The following is a 17,454-nucleotide window of genomic DNA, read 5'->3' on the forward strand; positions in this document are numbered from 1 at the left end:
TGTGTGGTGGCGGCGTGCCGTCCTCATCCCTCCCTTGGGTTGTCTGTTTTCTTTCTTTCTTTCTGAGAAAAGCTTGATAAAAGTTTTTCACACACACACGTACACGTCACGTATTGCAATACTCAAAGAGCCTGGTGGGCTTCTGACAGAGTGCTGCTGCCGCCCAGGTGCAGTCCACCGCCCTCGGCCGCGCCGTCCGGCCACGGGCTTGGCCGAGCGGGCTCCGCGCGCGGCGACATCGGCTCAGGCTCGCGCGCCGAGTCTGGCGGCGGCTCCGGCGGGTCGAGCGCGTCGAGCTCGGTTGGCGTGAAGAGACGCGGCAGCCAGTAGATGCGGCAGGGGATGAGCACGGCGATCAGCAACGGGAACGCCACCGCGATGTAGGGCAGCTTGGCGAGCACAAACACCAGCACCACAAAGGCGAGCTGGATCGCCGTGTACAGCTGCACGCGCGAGTAGCGCGTGTCCGCCCCCATGAAGCGCAGCTCTCGGGCGCGCAGCGACGGCTGTGTGATCATCAGCCACATCCGCTCCCACAGCTCGTTGCCATCGAAGCCCGCCATGCCGAGGAAGAGAAAGACGCCGTCGAGGCAGCCTTGCGGTATCACGGCGATGGCGGGGAGGGCAAATACGGAGCAGAGCACGGCGGTGGACTGTATCAGGTTGGACCAGCGCGTCTCGACCACCGAGTGGAAGGTCTCCTTGTGCCCGCTGCCCGAGGCTCGCTCCTGCAGCTCGACGGTGGCGAGGGCGCGCGTGTGCAGCGGCGCCTGGGGGATGAGCCCGTTTCCCGGCGGCACGCCAAAGAGGCCGACGAGCAGCACCTCAAGGCCGAGGACTGAGAAGTCCCAGTGGTACGCGCTCGGCTTCTGCAAGTGGAACTTTGGGTCCTGCGCCAGCTTGGACGAGACGTTGTGGTCAAAGAAGAAGAGCGCCGTCAGCATGAGCGCCGGCAAGGTGGAGGCGGCGATCTGCCACGCCTCGAGCACGAGCGGCTCCTCGAGCGCCGCCGCGGTGGCGTTGCTCGCCGACTCGACGATGAGCTCGGCGGCCGGGTCCTCTGCACCGGCAGAAAGGTCCACCGGCCAGCTGCGGTCAAAGGAAGGGTTGAGGCCATTGTCGTCTGGCACGTCGAGCCGCTTGTCGCCGATCGCGTCGTCCACCACCGGGATATAGGACAGCGCCGTCAGGACGCCGAGCGACAGGGCCGCGGCGTAGTCGGCGAGCAGGACGCGCACGCCCGGAGTGAAGAGGCGCCAGCGCTGCGCCCGGTGGAAGGCCATGCACAAGACGTAGGTGCCGCCGGCGAGCGCGAGGTTGGTGAAGGCCGCGCCGCGCTGCTGCGCCTTGTAAAGCTCGTCGTAAGCCACGGTGTCATTCGTACCGGGTGGATAGGTGCCGTCAAAGTCGAGGTCTTTGCCTGTGCGCAGGATTGGGCGGTGGGAGCGGTGCAGGGCGGAGTGGGCATCGCGGAAGGCGCGGCGCCGGTGATAATCGGGTCGAGCAGTGCGACGAGCGCATCCCAGATGTAGGTGACAGAGATGAAGAAGCCGAAGATCTCGCATGAGAAGGCGGTCGTCTTGTTTACAAAGTGAACCTACGCGCGATATCGTGGGAGGTGAGCACAGGCGCCGGGAGGGACTCCGTCCACCCGCAGCAAAGCAGCCGCACCGCGCCAAAGATCGCAAGCGCAATGTGCATCAGGCCTGCGTGGGCCGGAAAGGAGGGCGCGGGTGTCAGGTCCGCGCTGTAGCGGGTGCGGGGCGTGCGGCGAGCGCCCGAAAAGATGCAGACCCAGCCGAGCCACGGTAAGAAGGGCGCGTCGAGCGCCTCGGCGAGCTTGTAGCAGACCGAGGTGAAGATGGCGACGGGCATGGTGACGCCGATGATACAGAGCGGTTGGCCACCGACTAGTGCCCACACCACGCCCATGCCGCCGGTCGATATGAGCACCTGAGCGAGGCGACTCCGCGTCTAGAAGCGCTGCTCCGCGGTGGCACAGCGGGCGGCGCGGGGCGAGGATGATGTGGTGCTCGCCTCGGGCAAGCCTAGCTGTCCATCGGTCTGGTCGTCCAGAATGTTGCCAATGACGATGGCCGGAAGGATGGACGAAATGTACGAGAATAGCGAGGCTGAAGCAATCTTGAAGACGCCTGCGAGACGGCGAGCGAGGTGTGGCCGCCGTTGGGTGCACGCAAAGGACGGTCTCTGTGAGTGGGTGTAGTAGGCGGCTCAAGGGCGGCGAGCTTCGCTCCCGATGACTCCGCCACAACGCGCGCGCGTTGAGTGGGTGAGCTCAGCGGGCGCGCGAGGGGTGCGGGCCGCATTGCACGCGCCGGAGCGGCGGCAGTGGCGGCCGTCGGTCGTAAGCCAGTCGGATTTGTAAAGGGGGATCCGTCCGTTGAGGTCGGCGGCAACGTCTTTCCCCACCGCGGAGCAGCGCCGCCTTCTCCCCTTTTTCTCCCCCTCCTCCTCCATGCCAAGGACGCGCCGCACTGGCTTGGAAGCTCCGCAGAAGGAGCAGAAGCGGTTTCGAGTTTGCTGTGAGGGCGCGTAACCCCTGCCGCCGGGGACCCTGTGCTCGGTGCGGGCTGGGTGGCGGCGGCGGTAAGCCGTAATCGCCCGGCGCTGTCCGCAGTGTTCTGGGTGGCGGTGGCGGCCTCCAAGAGTGGCAATCTTGGAAGAGGTTCCTCCCCTCACCCCCCCCCCTGCCCGCCCCCTCCACCCCCCCCTACCCCCCCACCCCCCACGCCCACGCCCCACCCCACCCTCCAGACCACACATCACACCACCCGCCGCAAGGCGCGAGACACACAACGGCGAACGGCCACGGACGGCAGCGTCTTGAGCGAGAGAGGGGGAGCCAAACTCCGACGGTTTACAGGCTGCAGGTAGTTAGGTGCGTTGGCCCTTGCAAAATGGAACTAACCAACACGCGACGTAATAAAAAGTAAACAAAAGAGCAACAAACCGCTGGAGTCGATCGACGCTTCGCGCCAGGTACTAGTAGGCGCTATTACTCGACAGATGCGCCTTGCGTGCTCTCAAGGCTGCGACACGGCCTTCCGATCCTCTTGGTCCTCGATGACGAGCGTGCCTGGAGGGCGCCGGCGGGTTAGCATCAGGGCGCGGGACATGGAGCGGGGCGGGTGAGCAGGCGCTGGTTGGCGCGCCTCCGAAGCCCAGGCTATCCACGGGGATCGGCACCATGGTCGCCGGCTCCTGCCTGCGGCATCCGAACCGTCCCGGGCAGAGGTAGCAGAGAAGGAGGCAGATGAGTAACGGCACGCAGACCGCGAGCACAATTATCACAATCAGGAGCGGGAGCGAGATGGAGCCGAAGATCCCGTTCCCCTCGCCCTGCCGCTGGGGCTGGAGGTCTTGGCCGGGTGCGCGGGGCGGCGGAGGAGCTGGCAGGTAGGCTCCCTCGCCAGGCATGGCCGGAGGCCGCGGCGCGAGAGGCGGAGGGGGCGAGGGAGGAATCAGGGCGCAGTCGACGCGCACGTAGATGGCGTTGTAGATGGGGAGCGTGCATTGGTTCTCGGGCGCTCCCGTCCCGCATGACCCGTCGCCGCGGCACCACTCTCCCGCGGCGAGGTCAGGCCCGCAGGTGGCCTGTTCCTGTTCCCACGCGTACCAGAACTGGCACGGCGTGACGAGCTTGAGGCAGTAGCCGCACTCCTCGCCCGCATCGCACTCGGAGCAGCCCGGAGGCAAAGGAAGCGCAGGTGGCTCTGGAGGCGCCGGCGGCGACGGAGGCGGAGAAGGCGAGAACGGCGGGTACGGAGCGCTGGGGCTGTTGCAGCAGTAGTTGAAGCACGGAGACCCGTCGATACTGGCCGCTCCCTGTGAGCCAAGAGGCTTGCCTGGGCACGAAAAGTCTGCCGTCCACCCGCAAGAGCAGACGTACGGCACAGGTGGAGAGAGAGGAGGCGGAGGAGAGAGCGGGGAGGGCGTCGGGTCGTCCTTGTAGAAGCCATCCGGGCAGCAATAGTCGTAGCACTGCTGCTGCGAGAAGTCGGCGGCGACAGGGACCGCCGACGGCAGGTTGTTTGGGTTCACAGGCGACGCGGTCATGCCAACCATCTCAGGGCATGGGTACTGCTCGACCCAGCCGCAGAAGCATTGGCTGACGCTGGCGCTGGCGCCGTTGAGGGCGAGGATGATTGCCCTCAACCGCAGCATGGCCTTGGTTTTCGGCGAGGGAAGGTCCACCTTGCTTCGACCAGCTCATGTTGGGGGGCAACCCTCGGAGAATCGTGTTTAGTTTTTGGCCCTTCCCCTGCGAACGCGCACCCCCCAGGGCTAGGGCTCTCTTGTCCGCAACCTGTCCCCGAGCATCAGGCCCGCTGGGTGCGCTTCTTACTTAGCTCCCACCTGGCCCTGGATGGATGTGAGGCTGCCAACCAACTGCACTCCAAGTGCTCCAAGATCCAAGTGCCGACCGAGTTTCTAATCCAAGCAATCGTCGCATTTCTTTTGATCGAAATAAGTTGCGCTTCGAATTGTCGCAGTTTCCCTTCCGCGCCGAACAGTCGAGAGCTCGCTCGCGTACGAGGGCGATCGCCTCCCGACGGCCTCTCGACGGAGACCTGGCGCGGGGGCGATGGAGAGGCAGTAAGTGAGCTGCCTCGCGAGAGCGATGCCGATGGGCGATGGCCCCGAAACGCGTGTGGCCACGTGCGGGTGTGTTGGTTAGCGGCGCACTGGTCCTTGGCACCTCGGAGAGGAATTCCCCGCCCGCCGTCCCGGGGTCCCGCAGCTTCCTGCCTGAGCGACGAAGCCGTGCGTGATGTGGTGGGGAATTGGGGACGCAGTGTCTCACAACGGGAGGCACCAACGTAGTCGTAACCATAAATGCTTAGGGAAAGGGGCCCGCCAGCCCGCCGGCCCGCAGACCAGCAAGTGCCGCAGTGCCGAGGAAGAAGAAAGCAGTCCACTTGTACATTCGCTTCCTCTTCTCCACCTCTATAATGGAGATGAGAACCAGTACCTCGTCGCGTGAACCTGCGCACATCCAGGACGCCGTTCCCGTCGCGATCAGCTGCCCTCAGTTTGGCGTGCAGCTCCCTCTCGAGCGTGGACCTCCTCCCGTCCCCGTTGAGGTCGGTGGATCGAGGGAGTCGGATGCCGGCATTGGACGGTTCCGGCGATACTGGGGGGGACAGGCTCGGGGACATATGGCATACACACTGTGGGACTACAAGAGCATATGCCAGGGCGGGTGGCAGCGCGCCCTCCGGTCGCGCCTTTTGGCCACACGAACAACAAGCGCGAGGGCGGCATGCGCGGCGCCCCAGGGCGTTTGGGGTGACAACGCCGGGCGCCGACGCCCGGGACATCTTTGGGACATTGGCTAAAGAAAGAAAGCACACCAACACAGAAACCAAAGGGCCGGGATGGACGCAAATTCTCTTTTTGTTCGGCGCCCCCATCTCCAAAAACGGACCTAGGAATTGCACCGCGCCATACGACGTATTTCGTCTCAATATTAAGGCTGTGAACGGCGCAAAAACGTCTTGATCAAAAATGGTGAACCCCTTCGGCAAGCGCTGCCCATCGCCACCCACTTTGAAAGATGGCTTGAAAACCTCCTCCTACCGCACGTCGGTCGACGGCAGCGACTCAGATTCAGGCTGGTCTTCACGCAGCGTTTCTCCCGTTCCTGATGGGCAGAGCGCGCCGCCAGCTGTCCATGAGGATGAGATCTTCTCGCAGCCGCTCGTCCGCACTCGGACGTCGCACTCGTCGATGGGCCCGCTGCCCGCGAGACGAATGCAGCCGTCTTAACGGCACATCCGTCCTCCCTGAGATATCGAGGCGCCACGCCCCATAGGGTACCGCGTCAAGAGCAGGAAGGGGGTGCTGTCTTTGCCGGCCCACGTCTCGGAGGAGCCAGCGGCGGCGGCGGCCAAGTCCCAACCAGCGATCACCGCCCATGGCACCGACGCGCCGCCGCGGCCGCCGCGGCCGCCGCCGCAACCGCGCTGCTTCTCGTCGGCCCTCCAGCGCTGCTTCGGGCCGCCTCGTGTGGCTGCGGAGAGCAGCCACACGCCGCTGCGGTGCCACCTCGTGTTCTCCGAGGCGAGCGGCGGCTCGATGCTAATGCAGTGGGGGGAGCCGTCGGAGGGCGCCCCGCTCGCCTGCTTCGAGCCTGGCGTCCCCACCCCCGCCTTCAAGCTCCACGAGAGGGGGGGGCGGTCCGAGCTCTGCCGCGGCGTTGGCGGGCCGAGCGCAAAGCCGTTCTACCAAGGCTGGATCTCCTTCATCAAGATTGCGCAGCGGCAGCAGGGTCGAAGCTGAGAGACGCCGAGCATGCCTTTCCCCCCTCGCCCCGACCCTCCTTTGTCCTCCCAACCCTACCCGACCCTCCCCACCTTTTTCACGCCCCCCCCCCCCCTGTGCGAACAGGCCGTCTCACCCACCTCTCCAACCTGCCCTCCCGCCCCGTCGCGGTTTACTTCGCCACCGGCAAACCGCCGTCCACACCGGCGCTCCCCTCCTCTCACCTCTCTCTTCGTTTACCGGTCGCTCCCCTTTCCCTTCCAAGGCACCGCCGTCCGCCGGCTCGACGTCGGGACAGTCAAGGACCTCGGCGCCTGCCCCGCCGCCGACGCGGTCGCGGCCGTCCCTCTGGCGGCCGACGGCCTCTGCCTCACAAAGCTGGACGCGCAGCTCTTCCTCTCCATCGGGGACCGGCTCGGCGCCTCGATGCCGCTGGGCGCCGGCAGCACGGCAGCTTCCGGCCAGCCTCCAGGCCTGCCCCCGCGCCTGCCCCCGCCCAAGGGCTCCATCGTCCTCGGCGCGGAGTCGCAGAAGCTTGAGGCGGCGCTGCACAGGGCACAGGGCAGGAAGGGCAACAAGAAGGCCGGGGCCACGCTGTAGAACCTAGGCAGCGTGAGGTGCTGCGGTCTGCCGCGGCTGATTAGTGATTTCCGGATAAGGAAGGATGATATAACCCACGGCGGCGCACATTGCGCGCACACACGGGGGCCGCCTGAGCATGTCGCTGAGCAGCCATCGTGAAGAAATCGCTTTATTTATTTTAAAGAAATCGCTCGCCACCGAGACGGCGCCTCAGTGCTCACCCAGCCCCTGAATCCTCCCCTCGTTTCCTGCCTCGCTTCAAAGAGGCATGTACTTCCGTCGCATCAGTGACGACCCGGCCGACGACGAGCCCGCCAGTCCGGGATCGCACGCCGCGCAGGAGGCGGCCGCCGCGCGGGCGCGTTCGCGCGAGGAGCGGATCGAGGCGCAGCTCAAGGCCACTTCCAAGCTCGCAGAGGCGCTCGGCGTGAAGGATGCGCTCGAGGAGAACGATGCCGACTCGCCGGCGGTCGACGATGACGCCGCAGCTGTCGCGGCCCGCCACGCCCGTGAGGACATCCTCTCATCGTCGGCGCTCAACGCCGCCGCACTGCCGCCGCCGCCGCGCGCCGAGTACCAGGCGGACTCGGAGGGGAGCCCTGGAGACGGACTTGCGCCGCGGCGGGCGGGGCGTCCGCCTCAGTGGGTCGACTGCACCGACAGCGGGGGCGAGGGCTACGCGCCCGAGTGCGACTCCGAGCTCGACATGCCCGGCGCGAGGCGCGGCGGCCTCTCCCACATCGCCTCGATGAGGGGGATGTGGGAGCAGGCGGACTCGATGGAGGCGCAGCTGGAGGAGGCGGTCAGCTCGTCGCTGCAGGCGGCGGTCGCCGCCGCGCGCACCGCCGGCCAATCCCATGGCCGCAGCTCCACGGCGCACCGAGTCCGCGCTTCGCTCTTCTTGCGCAAGTGCCGGTGACGCGTTCCCACTCGGCCTTTAGGCGGCGGCGGTGTCGGCGGGCAGCACAGCGGCGGCGACGGCGTCGGCGATGGTGGCGTCGTCCAACGCGGGCGAGGCGGTCAAGCAGGTCGCGGCTTGCTTCCGCTGGCTGCAGGGCGAGCTGCGGGCGATGGACATGGACGTGACCCTCCCTAGACCCTCCCTAGACCCTCCCTAGACCCTCCCTAGACCCTTTCCTAGACCCTCCTAGACACTTCTTTAGCTGCGGGCGATGGACATGGACGTCGCCCAGCTCTCGCCCTCGCATGCACTCGCCGGTGACGCGCCCGAGTCAGACACGTCGCGGCACACACACACGTACGTACGCAGGTGAACGCCACGCGCGAGGCGAGCGCGCAGCTGATCCAGGACGCTCAGAAGCGGCACATGGCCCTCGCCGGCCAGGTGAGCGTGTCCCGCCCCCCGCCCCTCTCGCTCTCTGTGTGCCGCCGGGCGGGCGCGGGGCGTGGGGGGGGGATGCGAGGGACACCACGCAGGTTTCCACCTCTCCGGCTGCTCCCCTACCTAGGTGAGCGAGTACGAGGCTGCCCTCGACCAGGCGGACAAGGAGGCGGACGGCCTCAAGGCGAGATATGGGGAGATGTGGGGAGATGTGGGGAGATATGGGGAGATGTGAGCAAGGAGGCGGACGGCCTCAAGGCGAGAGAGAGCCTGCACCCCTTGCCGAGGAAGCCGACGATGCGACGCAGTGACTCACTCGCCACTCCATTGAATCGACTCAGGCGCGCCTCTCTGCAGAGAGTGCCGCCGCGTCGTCCGCCCGTGAAGAGGCGGCGGAGCTGCGTGCAGCGCTCGCCGAGGGGGAGGGGCGCAGCGCCGCGCTCGAGGCTGCGCGGGCGACGCTTGCTGCAGCAGTGGAGGCGAAGGAGGAGGAGCTGCGGGCGAGCCGTGCCGAGGGCGAGGCGGGCTCCGCCGCGCTCGCGAGTGCTCACGCCGAGGTTGCGCGTCTTGCTGCGGCGAGGGCCGGGAGAGGACGAGGCCCGCTCGCTGTGAAGAGCTGTCTCTTCACACCTCCAGCTGTGAACAGGCGAGGGCGGGGGAGGTCGAGGCCCGCTCGCTGGCGGTGCTCCGCACGGACGCCGAGTTGGCGTCGCTGACGGACGACTTGCGTCGCGCGGAGGCTGCGGGCCACCGGCTTGCGGGCGAGCGGGACCAGTGGGAGCAGCTTGCTGCGGAGCTCGAGGCGGCGCAGCAGCAGGCGCGGAGGGGGGAGGGGGGCGGGCCGCGGCCCAGGAGGAGGGGGGAGGCCCTTTCCTGTGAGCCGTGTGGACCATTTCCCCATAGGCGGAGGCGGGGCGCGCCGCGGAGATGGAGCTGCAGCTCGCCGAGAGAGAGGAGGCGTTGGCGACGGCGACGTCTGCGGCGGCGCGCGTGGAGGCGCTGGAGGAGGAGGCGGAGGCCGCGCGGAGCAGGCTGTCTGCGGCGGAGGCTGCGGCGGAGCAGGCGCAGGCGGACCTCCAGGCGGAGAGGCGGAGGGCGCGTGGTGACTCGATCACCGCAAAGACGCTGGCAGACTCGCGGGCCAGAGGGCACTGCCGGAGCCTTCTCGGAGCCTTCTCTGAACCTTCTCGGAGCCTTCCCGCGTGTAGGCGGACGAGGCGAAGGCCGCCCGCGCCGCTGCTGAGAAGGAGCTCGCCGAGCAGCGGCGCAGTGCCGAGGAGGCTGCGGCGGCGGCGGCGGCGGCGCACGCCGAAGCGGTCGGCGCGGCGGAGGCGAAGGTTGGTGCGCTGGAGAAGACATGTGCAGGACACGTCCACGACATGTCCGAGACATGTCCTTAGGCGAAGGTTGACGCGCTGGAGAAGACATGTGCGGCGACCCGCGAGCAGCTGCAGACGGCGAAGGAGGCGGAGTCCGCCGCGTCGGACCTGATGGCGGTGGCGATGCGGGACGTGCAGACCGCACGCAGCCGCGTCGCTGCGCTCGAGGAGGAGCTGGCCAGTGCGGGCAGCGCGGCGGAGCAGGTCGCCGCCGAGGGGGCGTCGGATGCGGCGGCGGCGGAGGAGAGGGCTGCTTCGTTGGAGGCGGAGCTGCAGCAGACGCGGTCGCGGCTGGCGGAGGCCGAGCGCGCCGCCGCCCGCGCCAAGGCGGAGGCGGTGGCCGAGGCGGAGGCGAGCGCGGGCGAGGTTGGGGCGGTGCGGCAGGCGCCGGCGCTGTCTTGCGGGGCGGGGGGCGTCCACGACATGTCCACGACATGTCCCACGACCACGTCCCTGACGCGTCCCCATAGGAGCTGGCGCTGTCGCGGGACGAGGCGTCGCAGCTGCGAGAGGCGGTCGCCGCCGCCAAGCAGGCGTGCACCTCCCGCAGCGCACACGTCTCCCCCGAGACACCTGCCCCCGCCATTGTGCAGCGCCAGTGAGGGTGTGTGCGGCTCGTCTCTGTCACAGGCTCTCCTCGTGGCGAAGCGGGCCGCCGCAGACGCCGCCGGCGCCGAGGCGGCGCGCAGCGAGCTGCTCGGGGCGCAGGAAGCGTTGAGCGAGGCGGAGGGCGCGGCGGCGGCGGCCGGGGCGGCGCGGGACGGAGTAGCGGCGGAGCTGGCGGAGGCGCGGCGCGAGGCGGAGGAGATGCGGCAGGATGCGGACATGTCCAGGACACGTCCATGACATGTCCGAGACATGTCCTTAGGCGGAGGATTTGCGGCAGGATGCGCGGCGCAGGGAGCAGGAGGCTGCCGGCGAGGGAGAGGAGAGGGAGGCGCTGGCGGCGGCGGCGGAGAGGGAGGCGGCGGTGCGGCGAGAGCTGGAGCAGGCGCGGGCACAGGCGAGGCTCGAGGCGGAGAGGAGGGGCGAGGCGGCGGCGGCGGCGGAGCGGGCGGCGGCGCGCGAGGAGGCGCTGCAGGCCGAGCTGACGGCCGCGTCGGAGAAATCCGCCTCCGCGGCGCGCGAGGCGGAGGAGGCGGTGGAGGCGGCGATGGCGGCGGCGCGCGCAGCGGCCGAGAAGGAGGCGGAGGCGCGATCTGCCCTCGACGAGTCGAGCGCCTCGGCGCGGGACGCGGCGCGCGAGCTACGGGCGGCAAAGGCGGAGGCGGAGGAGGCGACGGCCGCCGCGGCGCAGCGCGAGCGCTCCTTGCAAGAGGCGCTCGACCGCGCTCTCGCGCAGGCGAAGCAGGCGCGGGAAGAGGCGGCCGGGGCGGCGGCGGGGCGCAGCCAAGGTGCAGAGGCGGCGGGAGCTCGCATCGCGGCGCTCACTGCGGAGGCGAACGCCGCACGGGCGGCGGCGATGGAGGCGAAGAAGGCTCTGGTCGCCGTCCGCGACGCTGTGGCGTCTGAGCAAGCGGGCGCCCAGGCGGCAAGGAGCGAGGCAGCCGCCGCCGCCGCCGCGTTGCAGGCTGAGCGCGCCGCGGCGGAGGAGGCCCGAGAGGCGGCGGCGGCGGCGACGGCGGCGCTTGAGCGCGCCCAAGCCGCAGCGAGCGCGAGCGAGGAGAGGGCGAGGGCCGCAGAGGCAGAGGTCGCCGCGGGGAGGAGGGAGAGGGAGTCGCTTGAGACGAGAGTGGCCGCCCCGACCCTGGCGGCCGCCACTCGCGCTGCCCCAGCCCTCGTGCCGGCTCCCGCGCCTCCGCACGTCGCGCCGTCGCTGCGGCACCTCAGTTTTGACCTCGAGGCCGAGGTGACGGGCGACTTTTTTGACGAGCAGCACGCCGCACTCGGCCTCACGCCAACCGTTTCGGCCGCCGGCTCGGCCGCCGCCTCGGCCGCCGCCTCGGCCACCGCTTCGGCCGCCGCCTCCCCTCCTTCCTCGGCCGCTTCGTCAGATCGCTCTTCTGCGGGCGACCGCGACGTGGCGGGCCCCGCGGTGGCGCAGCAGGCGTGCAGCCCGCCCCTGCTGCCTCCGCCGCCTGCCCCGCAGTCCACGCGCCGCATGGTGGAGGACATGCGCGCGCAGCTGGCGAGGGTGGCGAGCCGGGTGGAGGAGGAGAGGTGGGCCGAGGAGGAGGAGGAGGACGCCAGCTGGTCCGAGGTCGGCCAGGCGGCCAAGGACCCGGAGCTGAGGGAGGCGGAGGAGGCGGCGGCAGCCGCGGCCGCCCTGGCCGCCTCCGACCCCTCCGTGAGGCTTGAGGCGGAGGCGGCAGCAAAGAAGCGGGCGGCGAAGCTCGCCCCCTCGGGCGCGCGGTGCGAGGCCGCGCTTCCTTCGGCGCCGTCGGCGGCGGCAAATGGCGGCTCCAACGGCGGGGCTGCGCCGCCCCCCGCGCCTTGGACCGCCCCCACCAAGCAGCAGATATCGCCGTGGCGGTTCGCGTCCGCAGCGAGCGCGTTCAAGTCGCGGGTCCGCCTGCCGGCGGGCCTGCCGGGCCTCATGGGCAAGGAGCCCAAGGACTCGAACGCGCTCGTGGTCCTCGAGGTTGGCGTCGGGGGAGGCAAGTCGGCCCGGCTGCCAGTCCACGCCGGGGACATCCCGGCGGTCATCGCGGCCAAGTTTGCGAGCGAGCACGGGCTGCCGGCCGCGTACCAGCAGAAGCTGGTTGGGATGATTGAGCAGCAGGTGGCCATCCACTCGCAGGGAGGGGCATGAGAGAGGCGCCGACACGGGCTATAGGCAGGGGCGGAGGGGGGGGGGGGGGTGGCGGGGCGGGGTGTAGGTTCGTGGGGCAGACAGAGACCATATGTATCGGAAGGCTGAGCTGGTGCGCAAGCGCGAAGCGGGAGCGGAAGCGCCTGGGCAGAGGCTCGCTGTTCACTAGATGTTTCTCTTGGGAGCCAAAGCTGGCCACAAGGCTGCTGAGGCCTGAGTGCTGAGACGTGAGAGGAGCTGAGTGAAGAGTAGAGAGCGTGCTCGTGAGCTAGCTCGGGAGAGCTCGTCAACGGGTGCGGCCGGCCTCGACGCGTCCACCTGCCGGTCGCGCCCAGAGAGTTGCGCACTGCGGAACGCCGCGTTTTCTTATCCTTTCGAGGCTTGCCGAAGGGGGCCATTTTAGAGAGCTGTGCCTGCCTCCGCCTCCACCTCCTCCCTCACCAGCAACGTTCTTTTGCGTGAGTCTACGTCCACGAATAAATTCTTTTGCTTGTGGCGGCTCTTGTGAGTCTCGCAGGACCAGGAACCTCCGTCAAAAATGGCCACCGTCTTCACGCAGGCGGCCTCCCCGCTCAAGCTCAACCTCCACGCACCCAAACCCGCGTCGCGCTTCGACGACCTCTCCTTCGACCCGATGGACGCCTCGCCGCTGCCGGCGCGCGGCCTCGCCGCTGCCGGGTGCGTACAAGCCATGCCTCCCAGACGCTCCACGCCCTCCGCCCGCGCTCCTCTCGTCTGCGCCTCTCACCGCCGAAGCCACACTTCACCGCCGCGGCCGCGCTCCGCCCAGGCGCGGCACAAAAGTGATCCTCACCGACCTCCGAAAGCACGACGACCTCAACGGAGAGGTCGGCTTCATCGTCTTCAAGCCAGACGACCGCTTCGACGGCGAGCTCCGGTACCGCGTCCTCCTGCGCGACCACCCGGACATCGTCTTCGCCAAGGGATCAAACCTGCTCGTCGACACGTGCGCAACTTGCGCCGCGCGCTTCACCCGCGCGCCCGCCGCTCAGTAACTCTTCGCTCCGCCCCCCGCGCCGCCCGCGCAGGACCGTCGACGACCACCCGATCCAGTCGCTCCTCGACTGCTTCAAGCAGAAGCTCGGACTGACCGCTTCGATGTGCCATTCCGTGCTCGCGCAAGCCCTGTCCGAGTCGATGATCCAGCCGGCGCGCCGCGCACTCGCCAGGCCCGCACTCGCCCGCGCCCCGCCCCTGACGGCCTGCCCGTCAGCGCAGGTGAACCCCCCTGCCGGAAGCGACGGGGACATCACCTTCCGCCTCTCGCTCCTCGCAAGCCTGTCACCGGTCTGCCTGGAGGACCCGCGCGGCCAGCTCGTGGCGCGCCTCGCCCGCGCCTCCCGCAGCCGCGCACGCCCCCGCTCTCAGCGAGTGCGCCTCCCCCAGCCGCGCACGCCCCCGCTCAGAGCGCCCCATCGCGAACCGTCTGCGCAGATCTGGGACGCCGCCTCCTTCGACCACGAGTCCGACAGCGCAGTAGTCGAACTTGCAAAGATTCCCGATGAGCAAGCGCTGGTGCGCCCAAATTCGAACGCAGCAGTTGTGGATGCATCGCCGCTCAGCTTCAAAAATCCCGTTCCCGACCGCTGCACCGCCCCAGGAGAACCGCTGCCTTTGGAAGAACATCCTTCCGGTCAAGATCAAGCGCAAGGTCAGCCTTCTCCTGGACGAGGGCCTTCTCTCGTGGCAGGACGTCCTCGAGGTTCGGCAGGGCGACGCAACTCCCCGCCCGCGCCGTGCGCGCTCCCTCACCAGCTCGTGGCGATGTGACGCGCTCAGGACGGCAACGTCTTCTGGGAGATTGCGTACACCGACACCCCCGACTGGCCGGAGCCGGAGCGGTGGCACCAGGCATCTCGACCCCCGCCATCGCCCGTTCGTTGGCCCTCGCTGTTTCCACGCCATCCTCGACTCTCGCCGCGCTACCCCACCTCCCGCCTCGAGCTTCTCTTCCGCTGCGCCCTCACGCTACCCTTACGCTCACTCCGCCACGCCGCAGACCGTCTGCAACTTCTTCCAGCTCCTCGCGGCGCGCGCGCCTTCCCTCGCTCGCGCGCCGCACCGCATCGCTCCTCGCCGCACCGCTCCTCGCCGGGACAGCCTCGCGCGCCACGCTGCCCAGCGTCCCAGCTGCACCGCCTCGTCCGCGCGCCCTCGTCCACACCCTGCCCCCTCCCGCTTACGCGTGCCGCCGCCCCGTGCCCTCGCCGCGACAGTGGGAGCGGCTCATGCTGAACCCCGCCCGGCTGTACCCGACGGCGCGCCTCCAGATCGTCCGCGATCTCTTCTTTCGCGAGTGGCAGGCTCGTGCACACCGCCCAAACCCCCGCCCCACCGGAGCCGCACCGCCCAAACCCCCGCCCCACCGGAGCCGCAGCCGCAGCCTCAGCCACTGACGTGAAGAGCACGTCGGGGATGCGTCGCACGCCGCGCCCCCTCCCCGAACGCAGTGCGTCCCGCCATTCCAACGCGTCACCACTCGCGCCCCCGCAGAGCCGCTCGCGCCGCCTCGGCCGCGAGCTGTACCCGCTGTACTTCCCCGACGAGCCGGAGGAGGCGCGCGCGGCGATGGCCGTCAGGGCGAAGACGCTCTCCGACTACGAGGAGGAGCGCAATCGGCAGGCACGCGTCTCGATCACTGTGCCCACGCACTCTCCCACGCGTGGCAAGCCAAGACGACCGCCCGAGCACAGCGCACCGCGCAGCTTCGCCCACACCATTCGCAAACACACATCACATCGCCGTCACCATCCCTGCCGGCCCAGCCACTACCCGCGCGTCCGCCACCGCCGCCCTCGCGCACTCCCACGATGCCGTCACGGCCACATCCCCCACCGCCCCCTCTCAGCTGCAGCCTCACGCTCGCCGTAGAGAGCCAACCACAGCACACCTCCGCCGCCCCACACACCTCCGCCGCCCGACGCGAGCCGCCGCCGACCCTCCGCAGCCCCGCCACGGCCACCCCCTGCGCCGCCTCCCCGACCCCTGCAGTACGCCTCCCGACCCACGCACCCACCGACGCGAGACGTCGACCTTCCCAGCGACCAGACTCCGCTTCGCTTCATGCGATGAGATCCTCCCACCCCCCGACACGCCTTCGGCCACAGCCACCAACCACGCTCCCACCGCCACTGCCACCGCCGCCGACACGGACGGCCGCCCCGCCCCCTCCTCCGCCCTCGTCGCCACCTCTCCCTCTAGCCTCCCCGCCACCCTCGCCCCACCACGCTGCAACGCGCCGTCGCCATCGTGACCGAGGCCGCACACCACCCGCACATGCCTCGCAGCCCCGCCCTTCGGCACTCGTCCACCGTCGCCATCCCTGCCGGCCCAGCCACCACCTGCGCGTCGGCCACCGCCGCCCTCGCGCACTCCCACGATGCCGTCACGGCCACATCCCCCACCGCCCCCTCTCAGCTGCGGCCTCACGCTCGCCCCAGAGAGCCAGCCACAGCACACCTCCGCCGCCCAACACACCTCCGCCGCCCGACGCGAGGCCGCCGCCGACCCTCCGCAGCCCCGCCACGGCCACCCCCTGCGCCGCCTCCCCGACCCCAGCAGTACGCCTCCCGACCCACGCACCCACCGACGCGAGACGTCGACCTTCCCAGCGACCAGACTCCGCTTCGCTTCATGCGATGCAGATCCTCCCACCCCCCGACACGCCTTCGGCCGCAGCCACCAACCACGCTGCCGCCGCTAGCGCCACCGCCGCCGACACGGACGGCCGCCCCGCCCCCTCCTCCGCCCTCGTCGCCACCTCTCCCTCTAGCCTCCCCGCCACCCCTGCCCCACCACGCTGCAAGGGCGCCGTCGCCATCGTGACCGAGGCCGCACACCACCCGCACATGCCTCGCAGCCCCGCCCGTCGGCACTCGCCCACCGTCGCCATCCCTGCCGGCCCAGCCACCACCCGCGCGTCCGCCTCCACCGCCCTCGCGCGCTCCCACGATGCCGTCACGGCCACATCCCCCACCGCCCCCTCTCGGCTGCAGCCTCACGCTCGCCCCAGAGAGCCAACCACAGCACACCTCCGCCGCCCAACACACCTCCGCCGCCCGACGCGAGGCCGCAGCCGACCCTCCGCAGCCCCGCCACGGCCACCCCCTGCGCCGCCTCCCCGACCCCAGCTGTACGCCTCCCGACCCACGCACCCACCGAGGCACACCTTCCCAGCGACCAGACTCCGCTTCGCTTCACGCCCACCCCCCTCGGCGCAGGTGATCGAGAACCAGCAGATGCTCGTCAAGCTCGGCATCACGACGCTCGTGCAGGCCACCCGTCCTCCCTCGCTCCCCTCCCTTCTCGCTCACACAGCCCACCTACCTCTCGCCACCGGACTCGCTCGCACCCCGCCACCCTCTCTCGCCTCTTCCTGTCTCGCACGCACTCGCCTCCTCCTCTCGCTCACCTCCTCTACATCACGCTCTCACTATCCCCGCTGCTCTGCCAGGACATCCGCAACGAGCGCAGCGAGGCCGAGAAGAAGGCCAACGAGCGCCGCGAGCAGCCTTCGACCAGCTCGGCGCCGACTCGCGCCTCGGCGCGCCAGGCGTCGTCAGACTACAACCAGCCCAACTACCTCGTGCGCCGCCGCCCCCACCCAGAGCCGCGCGACGCACCGCCCGCCCTCACCCGGCCGCCCTCCGCGCCCTGGACGCGCCCCCCGCCCGCCCCTCGTCTCCTCTGCCACCGCGCCTCCCCCTCCAACGCCTCCGCCACCGTGCCACGTTCGAGTCGCCGCTGCCACGCCTCCCGAGCCCCACCCCATCGTCGCCGCCGCCGTCGCCACCGCCGCCGCCGCCGCCACCCAGTCCGCCACCGCCCAGCCTGTCGCCTCCGCCGCCGCCGCCACCGCCTCCCCCTCCACCGCCTCCACCACCACCGCCACCTCCTCCCCGCCCCGCCGCCGTCGGGCTGCCCCCCTGTCTGCGCGCAAGCCAGGCCCCGCCCCGCCACACACCTCCACCGTCGACACCTCCGCCGCCGCCACCACCCGCCGACGCCGTCCCCGCCGCCTGCCGCCGCCGCCGCCCCACCCGTGGCCGGGAGGGTCGACCGCCCCCGGGCGCCTCCCGCCCCCTCTAGCGACT

The 17,454-nt window shown here is 69.9% G+C and overlaps 3 protein-coding genes across 3 annotated transcripts in view; 2 read left to right on the forward strand and 1 right to left on the reverse strand.

Moving 5' to 3' along the window:
- Window positions 1–122: 122 nt before the first annotated feature.
- Window positions 123–4,210, reverse strand: EMIHUDRAFT_466232 (hypothetical protein; the record flags this gene model as incomplete). Its single annotated transcript, XM_005756791.1, has 4 exons — window positions 3,208–4,210; window positions 1,672–1,953; window positions 1,385–1,597; window positions 123–1,346 (listed from the first exon to the last, which is right to left on the reverse strand). Exons 1-4 carry the CDS (start codon window positions 4,183–4,185, stop codon window positions 123–125), a joined length of 2,697 nt encoding a protein of 898 aa, XP_005756848.1. The 5' UTR covers window positions 4,186–4,210.
- A 2,925-nt stretch (window positions 4,211–7,135) lies between these two features.
- Window positions 7,136–9,452, forward strand: EMIHUDRAFT_453908 (hypothetical protein; the record flags this gene model as incomplete). Its single annotated transcript, XM_005756792.1, has 8 exons — window positions 7,136–7,184; window positions 7,284–7,750; window positions 7,923–7,949; window positions 8,138–8,212; window positions 8,337–8,393; window positions 8,551–8,784; window positions 8,856–9,084; window positions 9,418–9,452. 8 exons carry the CDS (start codon window positions 7,136–7,138, stop codon window positions 9,450–9,452), a joined length of 1,173 nt encoding a protein of 390 aa, XP_005756849.1.
- Window positions 9,453–12,878: 3,426 nt separating this feature from the next.
- EMIHUDRAFT_221241 (hypothetical protein) overlaps window positions 12,879–17,454 on the forward strand; it is a gene marked incomplete at both ends in the record, with an annotated part of 7,203 nt that continues 2,627 nt past the window's right edge. Inside the window, 7 exons of the mRNA XM_005756793.1 lie at window positions 12,879–13,018; window positions 13,131–13,307; window positions 13,600–13,648; window positions 13,796–13,876; window positions 13,962–14,063; window positions 14,141–14,202; window positions 14,812–15,001. Of these exons, the coding sequence (XP_005756850.1) occupies window positions 12,879–13,018; window positions 13,131–13,307; window positions 13,600–13,648; window positions 13,796–13,876; window positions 13,962–14,063; window positions 14,141–14,202; window positions 14,812–15,001 (801 nt within the window). The remainder of the gene's footprint in view (window positions 13,019–13,130; window positions 13,308–13,599; window positions 13,649–13,795; window positions 13,877–13,961; window positions 14,064–14,140; window positions 14,203–14,811; window positions 15,002–17,454) is intronic.

This window comes from Emiliania huxleyi (assembly GCF_000372725.1).
Source record: "Emiliania huxleyi CCMP1516 unplaced genomic scaffold EMIHUscaffold_95, whole genome shotgun sequence".
Classification (NCBI taxonomy): Eukaryota; Haptophyta; order Isochrysidales; family Noelaerhabdaceae; genus Emiliania; species Emiliania huxleyi.